This window comes from Psammomys obesus, unplaced genomic scaffold, assembly GCF_907164565.1.
Source record: "Psammomys obesus unplaced genomic scaffold, mPsaObe1.curated_primary_1811, whole genome shotgun sequence".
Classification (NCBI taxonomy): domain Eukaryota; kingdom Metazoa; phylum Chordata; class Mammalia; order Rodentia; family Muridae; genus Psammomys; species Psammomys obesus.
Genome location: NW_026596162.1, coordinates 10,226,572 through 10,245,214, shown reverse-complemented (window position 1 = coordinate 10,245,214; position 18,643 = coordinate 10,226,572). Strand labels below are relative to the sequence as shown.

General features: G+C 41.1%; 1 protein-coding gene across 1 annotated transcript in view; it reads left to right on the top strand.

The window, feature by feature from the left end:
• The window catches only part of Dtnbp1 (dystrobrevin binding protein 1), a 95,091-nt gene that overhangs the window by 33,070 nt on the left and 43,378 nt on the right, over positions 1-18,643 (top strand). The window contains exon 7 of the mRNA XM_055595254.1: positions 13,887-13,909. Within this exon, the coding sequence (XP_055451229.1) occupies positions 13,887-13,909 (23 nt within the window). The remainder of the gene's footprint in view (positions 1-13,886; positions 13,910-18,643) is intronic.

The window sequence follows — 18,643 nt, the reverse complement described above, 5'->3', positions numbered from 1 at the left end:
ATTACTGGAGGATATAGTCCATACACTGTTCAGGAGGGAGGAAGGAGGAAGCGTCCAGGGTAATGGTTGACCTGAAATCCAGAGGGTATTGCAGAGTGAATCCAGTATTCACCAAGAGCAGTGCTTCCAGAGGAAGTGGAGTGAGCAGGTGATGGGCCTGACTGTGTGGAGCAGGGTTTATAAGCTGTGGCAGAGAAGTTGACGCTGAGTTCATTCAGATAGGTTGGTTGGCTTTCTTTTTTTCAAGAGAGCAAGGCAAATATTAACTCAAGGGAAAATAGAATTTTCAGGACAGGACAGCTCAGTTATAATATTGTGATCCTTAAATGCAGAATCATGATAAAGCTTTTGGGGGAGCTGGACACAAGGGAACATTTTTTGTATCAAAGGGTAGTATAGGGGTCTCAAGACAAGTTCTTATGTTGTACAAGAGTAATGATTAAAATAGAAAAAAGAACTTCACTTTTGGTATATTATTTATAAATAATCCAGTGCTAGAAATAATAGAATTGAATGTGATTGCTTGCGAAGCTGGATGGAAAGGTAGAATGAGCTGTAGCTGGGGACCAGTTTGTGTTGTAAATTAAACCCTCACAAGTGATGTTTGACTTAAGGAATGTACCTGTACTATAAATACACAAATCAAATTTAAAATTTTCTTACTAGCTGCAACATTCCCAGAAGGGTTTTACGTGAGAAGGTACTGATCAAACATTCTGTGATCAAATGCATTACAGAAACACTTATTTGCCTTACATGTCCGTGTATTAAAGGCTCTGAGAATTCCTGGAGGAAAGGCATTTGTTTGACTCAGTGTTTCATAACTTTCTCCTTTATAGAACCAATTTGCATATAATACATATCAAATAGGTACCTTAGTATTCTGTATAACACTAAAAAATTTAAAATATTGATAGCAAGAAATGAGCTTGGGGCTGGGGGAGAGTGTTCAGTGGGTGGTGATATGTTTGTCTTGTAAGCACACTGACCTGAGTTCTAACCCACAGCCCACGTGAAAAACCAGACTTGGTAGCACATGCTTGGCATGTTGGAGAAACAGAAAATAGAGAGGATCCTTAAAGCTTGTTGAGCAGCCAAGCCTGTTTGATTAGCTCCAGGCCAATGAGAGATCCTGCTTCCAAAAAAAATTAAAAGGGGGGAAAAAGTTAGTGGTGCCTTTCTGCTTCTCAAATGATGAGTTCTTAAAAAAAAATAACCTACCTCTTTGACAAAATGATGTTCAGATAAACAAGTGATTTTCCTTTTTTTGCTTTGGTACAAGATGTTGGGTACATGGCATATGTGTATGGTGCGCTACAGATGAAAGTCTAACCTGCAGGGGTGTCCTACTGCAGGGGTCCTACCTTTAACACTGTGATGTTACCCGTAAAAGTCATGTTTGACATGCACATATTTCAATTAGCCAAATCAAAACAAAACAAATCTCAGGGTTAATAGTTGATGAGCTTTTGTTGGCCTGAATTCATGGCTGTCTTGCTCCAGGTTAGCCTGGCTTATACATTTCCTGAAAATTTAGTCTAGACAGCTGAATAGGGTTGGGAGGTGAGAGGAGAGAGATGGTTGCTCACAGTGCTTCCTTCCTGTGACTCTCCTCAGTGGCTCCTAGGTGCCTTCTCATTTAGTGACTCACTCCCAACCTAGCCCCAGGTGGGCAGGGTGGCAACCACTGGAATTGAATTGCAGATTGAGTTGCATAAAATTATTTAGCTACTTAGGGCCGCCATCAAAGCCAGAGTCTAACTCCCACTTCTCTGAAAACTTATCCTTTTGCATTGGCTTTTGAGTTAGAATAAATTGAATCAGTCCCAGATGCTGATATCAGAGCCTGTGTAGTTGAGAAAGGATATGTGATACTTTGTCATTTTGGAGCCTTCTCTGTGCAGAGAGTAGATTTCTACTCTTTCCAAAGCAGGAGTGTGAACTATGCTCAGTATTTCAGTATTAACTGTGGCGTAGAATGGCTGTAGTTCTCACAGTAGTAGAGGGGAAGTGTAGTTACGAGAAACTCTTGGTGAACCTACTTTGATAAACACTTTAAATAGGTAGTTTAACCAGTGTGTTTATAGAGTGCCTAAGAAAATTCTTCTTGGGGCTGGAGATATGGCTCAGTGGCTAAGAGTACAAGATGAGTTTCAAAGGACTTGGATTCAATTCTCAGTACCCACATGGTGGTTCACAACTGTCTGTAACTCCAGTTCCAAAGGATCTGACTCCCTCTTCTGACCTCTGTGAGTACCAGGCATGAACATGATGCACAAACATACACGCAAGCAAAACACTCATGTATAAAATAAAAAATTAAGTCTTTAAAACAGGTTATCCTTCATTAGTTATCTGATGAACGTATACACAAGGAGCTGTGTGGTTATGAGGGAGATAGCAGCTGTGTTTGGACAACTCTGTATGTATAATATTTCTTTACTGCTATCTTTTGTATCTGTGTTTGTGCATGCTCATGTAGGTGTACACATATTCTGTGCTTGTGGAGGTCAGAGTTCAACATGGGGTATTGTTCCTCAGATGCCAATCCTTTTTGGCATTTGTTTTGTTTGTTTGCTTGCTTGCTTGTTTGTTTTGGGGCAGGGTCTCTTACTGGTCTAAAGGTCAGTGATTAAGCTTACTGATGAGGCTGGCTAGCCAGCAAGCCCCTGTGATTCTCCTGTCTGTTTCATCAGTTATAGGGTACAGCTACATGCCATCATGCCTTAACTCTTTACACAGATTCTAGGGTTCCATCCCAGGTCCTCACGCTTGTACAGACTCGAGCACGTATGGACTGAACTATCCCTCTAGTCCTGATGAAAGTTTTTATGGATAGAAACAGGGACTGCCTTGACACATAGTACTCATTGTAGTGTGGACAGAATATGATTTTGGGCAAACAGGAAATCATGCTTTCAGGTGTGGGGTAGTTGGGAATGTATGTATTTTGCCCTACAAACCTAACTCATGGATCTCTTGAAAATGTTTTTGTAACCTGTTGTACATAGATTTATCATAATGTAGTAAGTGAATATTTATTTACTATATGAGCTAAAATAAAGGACTTAAAGACATGTACATGTTTGCTCAACCATGTTTATAGCAGCTTTATTCATAATAGCCAGAATCTGGAAACAACCCAGACGTTCCCTCAATGGAGGAATGGAATGGAGGAATTGTGGTACATTTACACAATGGAATACTACTCAGCAATTAAAAACAAGGAAATCATGAAATATGCAGGCAAATGGTGGGAACTAGAAAAGATCATCCTGAATGAGGTATCCCAGGGGCAGAAAGACACACATGGTATACACTCACTTATAACTGGATATTAGACATATAATATAGGATAAACATACTAAAATCTGTACACCTAAAGAAGCTAAGCAAGAAGGAGGGCCCTGGGTAGGATGATCAATCCTCACTCAGAAAGGCAAATGGGATGGACATTGGAAGAAGGAGAAGACAGGGAACAGGACAGGAGCCTACCACAGAGGGCCTCTGAAAGACTACCCAGTAAGGTATCAAAGCAGATGCTGAGACTCATAGCCAAACTTTGGACAGAGTGCAGGAAATCTTAGGAAAGAAGGGGGAGATAGAAAGACCTGGAGGGGATAGTTTCTCCATAAGGACAGAACCAAAAAATCTGGGCCCAGGGGTCTTTTCTGAGACTGATACTTTAAGCAAGGATCATTCATGGAGATAATCTAGGACCCCTGCAAAAATGTAGCCCTTGACAGCTCAGTGTCCAAGTGGGTTCCATAGTAAGGGGAACAGGGGCTATCTCTGATGTGAACTCAGTGGCTGACTCTTTGATCACTTCCCCCTGGGGGGGGCGGGCAGCCTTACCAGGCCAAAGAGGGGAGGAGGACTGCCCCTATCAGTGGACCGGAGGAGGACTATGGGAGGAGAAGAGGAAGGGAGAGTGGGATTGGGAGGGGTTGGGGGAGGGATTGGGAGCTACAGCTGCGATATAAGGTGAATAAATTGTAATAAATAAATAAAACACATGCTTTTCTCTACTAATAGTTATATGCTTGGTATTTGGGTGGGAGTCAGCTTACATTTTAGTTATGGAATATAGGGAGCACAGGTAGAATGTCTATAAAATGATAGTCTTAGGCAATAGATTAAGTTGGGTAAATGGAATAAGAAAGAAGTAGGCTTTATCCTCCTCCCCCCCAGCCACCTTCTCTGTTGTTGTTGAGATGTGGTTTCTCTGTGTAGCCTTTGCTGTCCTGGACTCGCTTTACAGACCAGGCTGTCCTCAGTCTGCCTCACTGCGATCTGCCAGACTCTACCTCCCTGAATGCTGGGATCACAGGTGTGCACCACCACGCCTGGCTAGGAATAGACTTCTCTAGGTATCAGGGAAGGCCTTCTGAGAAGTTAAATGGAGCTGAGTCCTGAATGTGAAGCTTGCAGTATGAGGATCTCGGACTGTGCAAGTCCAGGCAGAAGGAACAGTGTGAACAGTGACTTTGTGGTAGATAGGTTTGTGAGAGTAAGAGAAGAACAACTGAAAGAAATGTAGAATTTATCTTATAAATTTTCAATGTAGTGTCACAGTAACTTAAGTGCTTATTGGAATTTTATCACAATAAGGTTACACTTAAAATTTTACTACATTCATGTGTGTGATGATGCACATGTGAATGTCAGAGGGCAGTTTGTAGGAGTTGGTTCTCTTTATCATGTCGGTCCTGGGATCAAACTCAAGTCACTGTAGCTATAGGGGCAAATGCCGTTATTCCAGAGCCATTCCACTGGCACTGTGTGACACTTACCATCATACATATCTGCCTTGGTGGTATATGCCTCAGTGATGACAACAAAAACCACACACATTGACATCATGCATAAGCATGTAACTTAAGATACTTATTTCCAAACTTCTGGATTGCTTAGATTTCTCCCTTTTAGTACACAGCATACCATTAGTATATCTCCAGAGTTGACTATAAATGCCTCATAGTTTTAACAATCTTCCATTGGCTTAGGGGCATGCTAATCTGGGAGCCCCTGTCACTGATATATTCGGACTCTGAGATTTGGTTCTTTCTTAAACCCTATGCCCTGTTGGTTAGAGTTGGTGCTCATCAGTTTTGAAAAGGTTATCATTCCTTTATTCCTACATTTATAGATTTATATGTTTATAGCTTGTGGTAAGGACTGTGGCCTGTTCCTTGCTTTGTTTCATGGCAACATGTGCGGTGACTTTAGAAAGTCTCTACAACAAAGTTGAGTGATGCCAGCGAGAGATGATTTCATGCATCATATAGTACTTGATCAGTTACGTGTTGTAGGGCTGACCTGCCTAGCTTCTGAAATGACTGTCTAACCACCAATCTGAGCCGGTGGTGTGACCGAAGGTCTGACTGGCATGTGCATATCTAGTGCTTAGACTGGCAGGAGGCAGGCCTGGGAAGAGAGTGGCACACAACCTGCCTTTGCTAAGAAAAGGACATTGGTGTCAGTCTCCAGGCTGAAAATGGTTCTGAACCAAAGGAGAAGGTTCAGAGCCCTTCCCAAAGGAAAAGATAGGAAAGCAGTAGCTGGTTCCTGTGGCTCTACTGTGGATTCGGATGCTCCCTGGAGAGTGGGGCAGGATGCCAGACACAGAAGAACACTCCATTGGGGAGGTGGAGGCAGGAGGATCAGAAGTTCAAAGCTATCCTTAGCTTTAAAGTGAGTTCAAGGCTAACTTGAATTGCATGATAAAAAAAGAAGAAAAAAAAAAGTAAAGTGGGGCAGATGAGCCCCTGAGGCATCCTTCATGAAAAGGCAGTGGCTTTCTGTATCTACCCAAGGTGGAACAATAGGAACCGGATTTACTCTCCATGTGATACGGTTAAAAAACAAAACCATTCCCCTCAAAAATAGACAGCAGAAGTGAAGTAATGCTTCTTAAGTCACTAGAGTTTGAACAAAGAGGAAATACAGTAGTGCTTGACAGGTAAGTGAGCAGTGTGATTGCCAAGGTACCTGTTGTCAGGGATGTAGTGGGGAGAGGGTTCCAGGTAGAGCCTGGCTGACTGTACTGAGCACACACAGCTGAGAGCCTGTGGAAGAGAAAGCAGCTAGAGCTGATGGGACACAGCCGGAAAAGGAGAATTCCAGAAATCTACAGAGGGTTTGCTCTGAACGTTTATCCGAGTACCTGTAGCACACAGGGAACCTACCCCAGACAGGAGGAGAAGTGTCTAGGGCTGATAACAGTTGTTGATGCTCGCAGAGTTCCTGTTCCCAGCACCTAGATAAAAACAAACAAACAAACAACAACAACAAAAAAAAAACTCCTGTGCCCAAGGAAGTACTCAGGAAAGTCTAGAGTCAGCAGTGTGGCTGCCCCGTGACTGAGCACTGCCCTAGACCTCTGTAACAAATCACAGGCAAGCATCCAAAGGATCAGCTGTTTCCAACTCAATTAACAGTGTCTCAAATAAAGCTCATGAATATTTATTGGAATACAAAAGTATCTAGTGCTCAAGATAAATCACAATGTCTGGCTTGTAATCAAAGATTACTAAACAATCATATTGAAGAGGATAAGCCATCAATCAAAACCATTCAGAACTGACACAGATGTTAGAATTAGCAAACAAGAACAGTATAAATAGCTACTGCAACCGTATTTTACAAGTTCAGAAAGTGGGTGGAGAGTTGGCTCTGTGGTTAAGAGCTTTTGCAGAGGACGCAGCTTTGGATCCTAGTCCCCACACAGGACAGCTTGCAGCCACCTGTCACTTCAGCTCCAGGGGATCTGACGGCCTCTTCTGGCCCACATGGGCATCTGCACTCGTGCGCATGCTCTCCCCACGGCCCCATATGTGCATAATTAAAATGAAAGTTCAAAAAAGTTAAGTAGAAACACAGAAAATATTTGTTTGAGTTTGTTTGTTTTTTCAGCAAAGGTTTTCTCTGTGTAGCCATGGCTGTCCTAGACTAGCTTTGTAAACCAGGCTGGCCTCAAACTCACCGAGATCCAACTGCCTCTGCCTCCCCGAGTGCTGGGTTTATAGGTGTGTGTCACTGCACCTGGCTTTATGTCTCTTTTCTGTTTTTCTCCTTTAATATTTCCCTTCTCAGTGCTACTTCTGATGGTTTCCATTTTACTATATTTAATAAAATTTGGTAATCATACTTGCTAGGCCAGCAACCTCTTGAAAACAAATTGATAATTCTATTGGTTTAATAAATAATCATCATAACTTACATTGTCTTTGGGAATCAAACCCAAGCCTATGAGTTGGCTGGCTCTAAAGTGTCTTACAGTTTTTGTTGTCACAGAACAGATGTAGTCAGCAGCTTTTTAGATCCTTGACTGCTATTTTGAACAGTTAGTATCTGCTTATTATTAGATTAAAATGTCATTCCCTCACAATTTGTCAAAGATATGAAATGCTTCAATAATTGGCTTATAATATCTTTTCCCAAACTTTTTCCTCTAAGTTATCTAAATGCCATCCTATAGATTGGCTTTGAAAAATGTTTTTCTGCCGGGCAATGGTGGCCACACCTTTAATTCCAGCAATCTGAAGTCAGAGGCAAGTGGATCTCTGTGAGTTTGAGGCCAGTTAAGTCTCAAGACATCCAGGGCTACACAAAGAAATCTTGTCTTGAAAAGCAAACAACAAACAAATAAAAATGTTTCCCTTTTACAGAGACATTTAGATGACAAAAAAAAAAAAAAAAAAAAAAAACTCTCTGCAGTGGAGTGTAGTTACAAGTGAAGATACACCAATCTTGAGAAAATTAGATTGAAGGAGCAGCAGAGAGCTCAGTAGTAGAACATTGGCCAAGCATGTATGGGGTCTAGGTTCTATTTCCAAGTACATAGAAAAATTTAATAGAGAGTAGGGGGCTTATTGAAAATCAGCAAGATACAACTGTATCTTGCTCAGGTTTAACGAAAGGAACCAACCCTTTTTCTGAAGGTGGTTCAGTTGTATGCGCTTGCATGGCATGATTTACAAACTGCAGTAACTCTCAGTGTCTCTGATCCAGTTTATTAAATGTGTGAAGATAGTTTACACTAGTTCTGGGAAGTTGTTCTGTTTTATTTGAGACATGGTCTTATGTAGTCCAGCCTAGCCTTGAACTCCTGATCAGTACTGAATTTTGAGTTTCTCCCAGGGCTTCATGTGTAGAGTTACTTTTCCCAGTGTCCAGCTGCACTGTGGTGTCTCCCTGCGCATGTCCATCCTGTCTCTCTGCTCTAACGTTAGTGACAGGAGAAGAGATGACTGTAATGGGAACCAGAAAACAGAGTGTTCCTGTGTCTTTGCTCCCGACTGGCCCCTCACCATCTCGGTGCTCTGCTCCAGCATGGCAGTGGTGGCCCAGGTTTTGTGTGCCAGAGAAATGGATGTCTTTTCTGCCTACCTGTACTCTTTCTCATCTTTAGTTCTGCCTTGGGAAAATGTTACTGTTCACTGTTGGAAGGACATGAATTTCTTTATTGTCCTGGCTTCCACAGAGGGACATTTCCCCGTAACTGAACATCGTTTCCTTTCTCTTGAAGTTGCATACCATGTTTTGTGTACAACATGGTATAAATAGACTAAGAAATATATTGTCATAAAATACCACATTATTTCTCTTAAAAGAAAATAAAAATTATAGGTAGCTCTCAAAAATGATTTTGGTTAGATGTGTGAATTTTCTGTCTGACCTGTGCTATAACATGGATTATGGAACTTGGAAAGTATCCCTAAAGATAAATACTGGACTAGTTAAAGGAAAGGTAAAATACTATTTTCCCTGATACACCATTAATATGTCTCTTGAAAAAAGACTAGTGGATGAACAAGGTGAATGGCATAGCATAGTTAAAACATAGCTCAGTGGAGAGGGTCTAAATATGTCATATTAAAATACTGCTAGTGAATAACTCTAGGATGTATTTAAATATTTCATATTTATTTTCTTAACCTTTTAGGCAACTGAATCTATTGATAAGTCGGCTCTTAATTACCTGACCTTCTGGAATTGGCCTTTTTAAGTTCTCCAGCACTGTTGAACTACATTTTCTCTCTTACAGGTTTCAATTTCCTTATAGATGCTCCACTGTCGGGTGTCTCTTGGACCTCTGTAGTGGTTCCTGCCACTTCCTGTTCCTGTCCCTCCTTAGGTGTTTTTACACATCCACCACCCACATGGTAATTGTGGTCTTCAGCACGGGCGTCTCTTTACCTTCTAGACACTTCTACTTTGAATTTCAACAGGCATCTCAAGAGCACCAAGCCCCAGGAGATCTTCCACTACAAAACTTAAATGTTTCCAGTCAGACGCTGCCTTTCTATGGAGCTGTGCAGCCCACAGTCACAGGCGACTTGGTAATCCCTGCCTCCTCCCCTGTCATCTCTACTCAGTCCATAGTCCAGCCTCACGCTCCTTTAACTCCCTCTTTGCCTTGTGTCTTCGCTAGAGTCCTCTTGAGTTGAGGCCTACATTTTGGTAACTTCGCTTAGAAAGATAGTCTACTGACTGGACTTCTTGTCAGTAATCTTTCCCCTAGTCTGATCATATTACTGTTACGATAATTCATTTTTCTGAAATGTAAGTCAGATTAAGATTTCTCATCATTTAAAAAAGTACTTTAGTCCCCAAAGCATAGCCTTTCATGTGAAACAGATTTTTGTGTGAAACAGATTTGGAAGTGGTTTTTCTTAGGCCTTTTACTGAAATATAATACATAAAAAGCTTATTGGTATCACTGACAAACTTACTCCTTAGCCCTCCACTGTCTTTTATGGAACACTTTTTAAAAATTCCATGTCACCTTTGTTACCATATCTCTCAGATTCTTTTCAGCTTTAAATGCTTATGATGTTAGGATCTTATTATCTTATTGCTTTTCACTGAGTTTACCTATAAGAGATGTATATATATAAAATGTATGTATGTATATACACATTACATACACACAGACACACACATATATACATATATCTTACATAAGATATATATATATATAAACACATATACATGTATCTTATGGGTGAAATATATATATAACTTCATATATATGTATGTATGTGTATATATATATATGTGTGTGTGTATATATATATATATATATATGAAGTTATATTAGTAGTTTGATAAATAAGACTTTAGTGCAGTTTTTACAGTGAAGTAGCTATTTCTTAGGGGTTTTTTTTGTTTTACAAATAGTGTCAGAATGTCTTGTTGGATAGCTTCTATATGTGTAATAAACTACCATTAGAGTTTCTAAGCTTCAAAATCTCCTGAGAGATGTCGCTTTAATCTGGAAAGAAATTACCTTCTTTTGCCCACTATCATTCTTCTTTCTGGTCTGTCAGCCACTACCCCACTATGCTATCAGGGGACATGTAGGCCAGGTGGAGAGGAATGGTCGGTGGTCCTTACGCAGAGAGGTCTGATGGGATCCTCCTGGGAACAGGTGGTCACTGTAGGTTCTGTCCACCTGCTGTAGCCAGGGAATACTGTCTAATTATATCCTGTCCGTGCAAAAAATAGGAAAACAAAACAGAATTAAACAAAAAACAGCTCTTGCCCCAAAGAGAGTAAGAGCTGGTTTATCTTGGAGCCTGGGACACATGGAATGGGTTATCCAGTCTTCGAGTTCCCCAGTAGAAGTAGTTTCTTGGATTTATATGGTAGTAGAACAAAGAAAGCCACAAATCAAGGTAATTTCAAAATATGGTGGGCACTTCAAAGAATTGGTCCCGGCAAGATGGGGGCTTTCTCCTACAGGCCTCAGATGACATACTTAGCTTTTGGGTTTGGAAGCTATGGATTTGCTGGGTTAATAAATTCCCAAAAGTTTCCTGGTTTTTTGTTTTGTTTCAATTTATTAGTCACAGGATGTTAGTTCCCACACAGAGGCAGACAAGGCACGGCTATTCAGGGGACTAAACTAGCTCGAGATAATGTATTTAGACCCTTGACCTGCAGATTAAGTCCAGCCTCTCCACATCCTCACTGCAGGCAGCTAGTCAGCCTTTGCAAACATAGCCTCTTTCCAGGAACTCTTGTTTATCGTCCTATGTAAAAAGACCACTCATCATAGCTTTGATATTTTTTCCTAAACATTCTCAAATGTTAAGAAATATCAGTTGATTTTAGAAGCCAGCCTTTTGAATGTGTTACTGTATGTTAGCTTGTTATCATGGGTTGTTCAGGAGCAGGCAGTTCGGTGTTTAGAGTGAACTTGCATTTGTGATGTCATGGTGCTTGGAGAGGCATTTGTCGACTGGCTCCATCCTATTATGTTTGCATCTCTGAGTCTGAGTCATTTGATTTCTACACATACACTTCTTATAACAATCCACAGATAGAGTCATTAATGTGGCACTTAGTTCTTTTTCTATTTACCCTCATAGTTCAACCACCAGAGAGGGGAAAATGATTAAATGGCTTTTTTTACTCTTTGGAAATACTAAATATTAGCTTTTGAGTTCCATGTTATTTTTGAATGTTTTAGTTTCTGGGTTCACTATACTGAAGTTTGAAAAGGTGTTTTTCTGAATTCATTAAGATTTATAGAATGACAATCCAAAAGAAAACATTTCAGTTCTACTTACTTAGTTGTCTGAAAATAATATGACTGTCCAGCTACCTCAGTTGTTAGAACATGAAAATACTCTTCACCTATGAAAAAATAAAACAGACTCGTATGCCACTGAGGCATTCCCCAGTTCAGCAAATTACTTTCTGTGGGATAACATGTGACCAAGACTTAGGACGAGCGGAGTACCTACAGTTACAACAAAGACATTGACGCAATAAATATTCTTTGTTTTTCCGCAGCCACTGTGCTTGATAATCATACTTTGCTGCTTGTCTGTGGAGTCAGATCCTGTCCTCATCTACTGTGTCTTTCTATCTGTGGTCACCTCTCTCTTTACTAAAGACAATAAGTAATGTTATTGAACTTGAGGGTCATAACCTATGCCACAAGTCAGGTCTGCAATAAGCTAATTAAAAGTGGAAAGACAAAAAAGTAGATTCAATCAGGGTAGCCATGTTGGGAAGAAGAATGTGGAGATCGAGCAAACCCCCTAAATCTGTCTTCAGTCTGGAGTGAGACCAAAGTTTAAATAGAGGCCCCAAGGTATGCACAAGGCTTATGTACTTGCCACAGCATGGTATGGAGGTCAGAGGAAAATTTGTGAGAGTCATTTATCTCCTTTCACTTTGTGTATTCCAGATATGAAACTCAGGTCATCAGGCTTGCCAGCAAGCCATCTTGCCGGCCTAGTATAGGAAATTCTTTAAAAACAAAACTTTAGGTTTTGTTTTTGTCTAGGGAATTCAAGCCACTTAGACCCATTTCCTGAATTTTCAGATTGCTTTCCCTTGTAAGAAAACTTTTATCTTCCTTTTCTTTCCAGAGAAGAAAGGCAAATCAAATAGTTACTGGATTCTGAATGCTCAAGACAATACAGTATGGAAAGAGGCTGGCTATAGGTGACACACCAGATTTACCATCCTGTGTATGAGAGATACCTTGAATTCTAGTTTCTACTGGTAAATCTTTTAAAAAGCTGTTTTAGAATGTTGTTTCTGGAAATCTTCCAAATGCCCGGTAAAATAACTCCCATTCTAGGGCTGGAGCTGTGTGTAGGTCAGCTGTAGAGAGTTTTCCTAGCATACCTAAAGTATTTGGGACCAGTTTATCTGGTATGTTCTACATAAGAGTCCCTGCAATTCTCTAAATCACCTCTAGTGAAGATTGTGTCACTTGTGTCAACATTAACTCTGTAAGGGCAGATGTACTAAAGTGGAGAACAGATCTTTATAAATGATGGGGTCCTGTTTACACTGTGTTTTGGTTCTCATGAAGAACAGATAAAAGCCCAGGAGTGCAGTACCACACAGCTGTGCATGCAGTGCTTTTTTGTGTACCTTGTTGCAAAAATATTTCTTGAGTGTGATAGTGACCTCATGCCAACTAGCCCTTCTGTGATGAGCTCACTCTCTTAGTAGACTACATTTGTTGGCAAACACTTTGCTAGCTTCTAAATGCAAGTCTGCCTTTCCCCCCACCCCCGGTGCTTTTGGTGCTGAGATGGATTCTCTTTGTCCACCAAGGCCAGTGAGCAGCGTTGTAGTTAGGAGCTTGGGTGTTGAGTTCAGAACGCGCCTGAATAGTAAGACCTAAAGTGTAAATGACAGATAGTCGTGTACTTCAGGAGAGCTAGTCTTTACTAAAGAAACTTAACCTCCTCAAAACTTTTATTAGTATTGGTAAAGGGAAAATTATATAATTACAAAATTATGAGAGAAAATTGGGGTGTAACTTGCAGTGACCTCTTTGTCACAAAGTGTTGATTTTCTGAAGCATTATCTGTTTCTTCCGCTGTGTATTGCCTGAGGAAGCTATGCATGTTAGCACCCTTAACTGACACTGACATTCAGCAAACCCGAAGATGCCTAGAGGTGTGTGGCTCATCAGGGACAGGGTGAGCTGTGAGTGTCAGGCATAATATTTTTTCCACACTTTTCTTCTTTGCTACTAAGTAGAGAAATGACTACTGCTATTCTGGATAATTTTTAGCTGAAAACCTTAAATCTATTGTTTAATATTTATCAAAATTATAATAAGTGCTTTTTAAAAATTGTTTCTGCATGAGATGGACCACATATGGCAATAAAATGTTCTCTGTATTCTTGCATTTGTTTTCGTAACTTAAGGTTTAGTAGAGTCTTTGAGCAGAAAATCAAAGTCATTATTTAATCTAATTGTATTGATGTTTTCAGTGATGTAATGGTTGATACGTGAACATCTGAAGCTAATCTGAGTATTTAAGCACATAAACTGTTACTATAACGCAAGCGCAATTTTCAGTGAGAAGGAATTATTTTAAATTTGCTTTTCTCTTTTACAGGAAGGAGCTTGAAGCCTTCAAAGGTAATTCTATGTTTAATTCTTCACTTCCACTTAGTTGAGGATTAATTGGTGTCAGATGTCGTAGCTTGATGATGAAATAACTCATTCTCTTTTCTTTAAACCAGGTAGTAGGTAGTTTATATTGAAAAGCAGAAGCCAACATAATACTGTAACTTTTATGTAAGTTTTATTTAATCCCAATAAGTTTGAGATTCTGGTTTAACTGTAGCACAGGCGCTGTGTGAGTCTGCTGATGACCACTGGAAAAAGCGTGAAGAAGGCGGAGTGTTCAATCTGTGTTGTTGAGATGTAGGATTCAGAAAATGATTTCTGCTATGCAGTGAAGAGGTGGGGAGGGAGCTCAGAATATGCTTGATAGTCTCATGAACATCCAAGAAGTTTGCTCCGTCAGGCTGGGTTCTGCTCCCAGACTGTTCTGTGACTTTGAGCTTGGTGTCTCTGTAAAAGTAGAGATTCTGATGAAGGATATTCTGAGATTCCGAAAAGCAAATCAGTGTTACTTTTTATCTTCGAGGAGCTTTTGAAGGGGCACATAGAGAACAGTTCTTGGCTATGTTGCCTTGTACTTGGTCATATTGGTTGCTTTTTGTTGCTGTGATGGAGCACTGTGACTATGGTACTTTATAGGAGGAAGGGTTTGTTTGGTTCCAGAAGAGTACATGATGGCAGAGGCCTGGGGGCATGGCAGCAGGGAACTGGAACAGAAAGCTTAGAGGTCATTTCTTTAACCATAGGCCTGAAGCAGAGCACGGACTGTATGTGGGTTGGTGCTAGGAGCTATGAAGGCCTGCGCTTACTTCAGTAAGGCTGTACCCCATCCTTCACAAGCACTGTCACCCACGGGGAACCAGGTGTTCCACTGCCTGAGGCCATGGGGACATTTCTCATTCAAACTACCACAATGGTCACGGAGAAACCCACAGACTTCCATCAGTTCAGGGTCCTTCCAGTATGCCCCCGTTCAGCTGTTTGTTACTAATTCCATAGAAGCTGCTAATTCTGAGAGACTCTTCAAGGAGTAGAAGAGGTAAATTACTGTTGACTCTTTTGTGGTCTGCTGCATGCTTGTCACAACTCACATAAGCTTGACTTACTGAATGAGTGTTTGTATTACCTGTGTGTCTCGTCTGTTAGGATGTTTCAGAAACATGACTATCCTGTAAGACAAAGCTCATAAAGGCTTATTCCTCCTGTGGCTGTATCAAACAGACTCTGTTGTCTAATTTCTATTTACCCACTGCCATGATTAAGTTCGTGGCCAGGTGTTGAAGATGATGCTACATGGCCATGCGATGGCATGTATTGTCGTGCTACCGTTGCTTTTATTGACTTGTAATCCCCTGTGCAGGGGCATTATTTTTCACCAGTGCTTTGAAACAAGATTAGAAATCCTCATAAAATGCTGCTTTGCCTCTTGTTCGTTTTGATTGACCAGTTTAGCATTTCTTATGTAATATTAAGAGATGGAAACAGCCCAGTCAAGCTAACAGTAAAAGACAAGCAGGGACACGTGTTATATAAAGTGTCAGCTTTACTTACATCTCCCTACGGAAGCATTCTGTTTTAGTGTGTCATTCTTAGAGACCAGCTGTTTTCAAAAGGTTAGGTAATATTGCACATTGCTTGATAAAATAATTCCGTTTAGGGTGAACTCTTGTTTATGCACACATTCCTAACTTTGTACAACATTTACAGCACACCAGATCTATCCCGAGAACAATTTATGTTCTTGAATTTGGGCAAACACCGAATTTGCATTATATCTAGGTTTTAAGCATTCTAAGAATTGCCCTTGTGCTAGGTACAGTGCCATGCACCTATACTGTGATATACAGGAGTCTGGCACTGGAGGGTCCCTGGACCCCAGGAACAGTCTGAACAAAGATGAGGAGAGGCTGTCTTGAGAGAAGGGGAGGAAAGAAGGAAGTTTGCATCTGAGTGTTGTGCTAGTACTTTAGAAGTACAAGTAATCTGCAGCAAGAAAATGAACTATTCTCCCGAAATATTAATGGGAAAAAAGGTTTAAACACTCACTAAACATGTTGTAATACTGTATTTTTTTAATGTTGCTTTTTTTCCTTTTGAGGTTGCAGGAAATATGAAGATTTTACTTTCTTCAGTTTTTTTATTCGACTTAGTACTGTACTCAGAAGCCCTTTTCTAAATTAAGGGATACGTGATTTGGAGGGAACAAAACACAAGATTAGAAACCATAAAGTTAGGAGCAGGTTGGTATGGTCCCCAAGCTCTGGCTTCTCCCTCAGTGCTTGTTGCGGCTAATGAGCTGAGGTTGCCCTTCACTTCTGGTGCATGTCTGCTGTAGGATGACAGCGGTGGTTTTAATTTTGGTGGTGAAAAGAGCTTTGATTCCCCACATGCTGTATTCTTTTAACCTAGGTGAGGAGTCTTAAGTATTAGACAGTTGAGAATTCTTTTTTTTTTTTTTTTTTTTTTCAGAGCTGAAGTTTGTTACTGAGGACTGAACAGAGAGCCTTACACATGGTAGAAAAGTGTTCTCCCTCTGAACTCTGCCCCAGCCCCTTTTGTTTGCTTTAAGACAGTGTCACTAAACTAGCTAGGCTTGCCTCCAAACTTATACTGGAATGATTGGTATATGCTACTATATCCAGCAAGAAGAGGGTTTCATTTAAATTTTTTAGAGACAGTGTCTTACTGTGGATGTATGGCTGGCCTAGCATTTGCTGAGTAGGCCAGGCTGGCCACGACTTCGCAGAGTTCCATCTGCTTGTACCTCCTCAGTGCTGGGATTAAAGGCACTACCAGCATACCTGTCCTTAACCATGAAATTTTATTTTTATGATTGTGTGTGTTTGTGTGCATCTGGACTCTGTTCTCTCCTTCCACCTTTACCTGGGCTCCAGGGATCAAACTCGGGTTTCTAGGTTTATTTTATTTCATATGAAATAATATTTTGCCAGAATGCATGGATACGCAGCATATGCATGCAGTGCCTGCAGAGGTCAGAAGAGGGTGTTGGGCCTCTGGGACTCTCCAGTCCACAGAAGGTAGTGATGGCCTGCCATGTAGCCGACAGACCAGACCCTCTGTAAGAGCAGCAGGTCCTGTGAGCTGCTGAGCCGTCTCTTCAGCCCCTAGATTTAAAAGTAGGTTATTATTCCATGTATACATCTTAGAAATTACTCTTAAGGTGTGAAGTCAAAAAATGTGGCAATGGAAAGGAACAAAGTATGGAGATTTATGGTTGGATATTCCTGTCATACTATATGATTCTTGACTTAACATGGCTTTTAATTACATTTGCCCTTTTACCTTTGGCAAAGCAACCACCACTCCTTTTTCTCTGGAAAACATACCACCTGGTCCCCAGAGCTTGTTGAATCCAAGTGGCCATTGGCCACTCTCCCAGATACTGTCTCCATAAGTAGAAAGTGTCAGCTCACAAAACCACCTCTGCAATGTACCCGTGTACTACACGCTCAAATTAAATACGGGATAAAAATGGAACCTCACTGTTAAGTACAGTTATAGGATAGAAAGAAAGACAAGCATGGTTTGAATATTATCTAGGAATAGTGGGAATAGACACACTAAAATGGGGTAATCAACTGGAGACAGGCAGTGTAACTCAGTGCAAATGATCAATACCTGCAGGGCTGAAAGGATTGTAAGGACACTTGAGAAAGAGCAAACAACACTTGCAAAAATCCAGAGATGTTTATTTCAAGAGTTGAAGCTAACGTTTTAATTTCTTGTTCGTGGAAAGAGCTGCAAGTAATTTGTCATCACAGAAGCATATGATGTGTGGGATGAAGTGAGGAGGAGAGTTGGACACATGAGGAGCAAGTGATAACTGGCCTTGTATGTCATGCCCAGGGGGTTGGACTTTTCTTCTAGACCAGTGGTCTCCACAAAGAGATGTGAGTGCAGGGAAGAAGACTAGATATCCTCTTAAATTTTCTTTTCTTTCTTTTTTTTTTTTTTTGCACACACATGCGTTTGTGTGAGTGCATGTAATAGCCAGAGGACAGCCTGTGGACTCTTTCCTTCCACCTCGTGAGTATTGAATTGGGGGTCCTCAGGCTTGTCGGCAAGCATCTTTACTTGATTGCTATGTTCCCAGTACCTAGATCTTGCCTCATTTTTCCTCTTACTGTTATCTTTTTAAATGTTAATTTTGTGTTGTTTTGTTTTTTGAGGCAGTTTTTCAGGTAATGCAGGCTGGCCTTGCACTATGTAGCTGTGGATGACTACGTTTCTGATCTTCCTGCCCCACTCCCCGGGTGCGGCGATTGTAGGTGTTGACCGCCATGCTAGGGTTATGTGATGCTGGGGATCAGACCCAGGGTTTTGTGCACGCCAGTCAGGTACTCCACACCCGAGGCACATTCACTTATGGTGTGTAAGTAATCATATTTGAAAGGCCTGTGTTAAAGACTTTTGTTCCTTATGGGAGTCATGTTCAAGAGAACATAGAGCTTCATCTGAGAGAGGCAAGTTAGAGAGTTGGAGCACCCAAGGAGTTCCAGTTAGCCCTCACAGGATCAGATCTGCTCTATATCTTCTGGGGTCTCACAGGAGGATGGGGTGGAGAAGAGCGGGTCCAAGATAAGAGACCTGCTGCTGAGCTGCCTGTGGTCCCATCTCCTTCAGATGCTCAGCAAACAGGATTGCTTGAGCCAATGAGTAGAGGCCAGTCTGGGCGACATAGCAAGAACTGGTCTCAAAAAGGAGGGGGGGGGGGGGGGGGGGGGA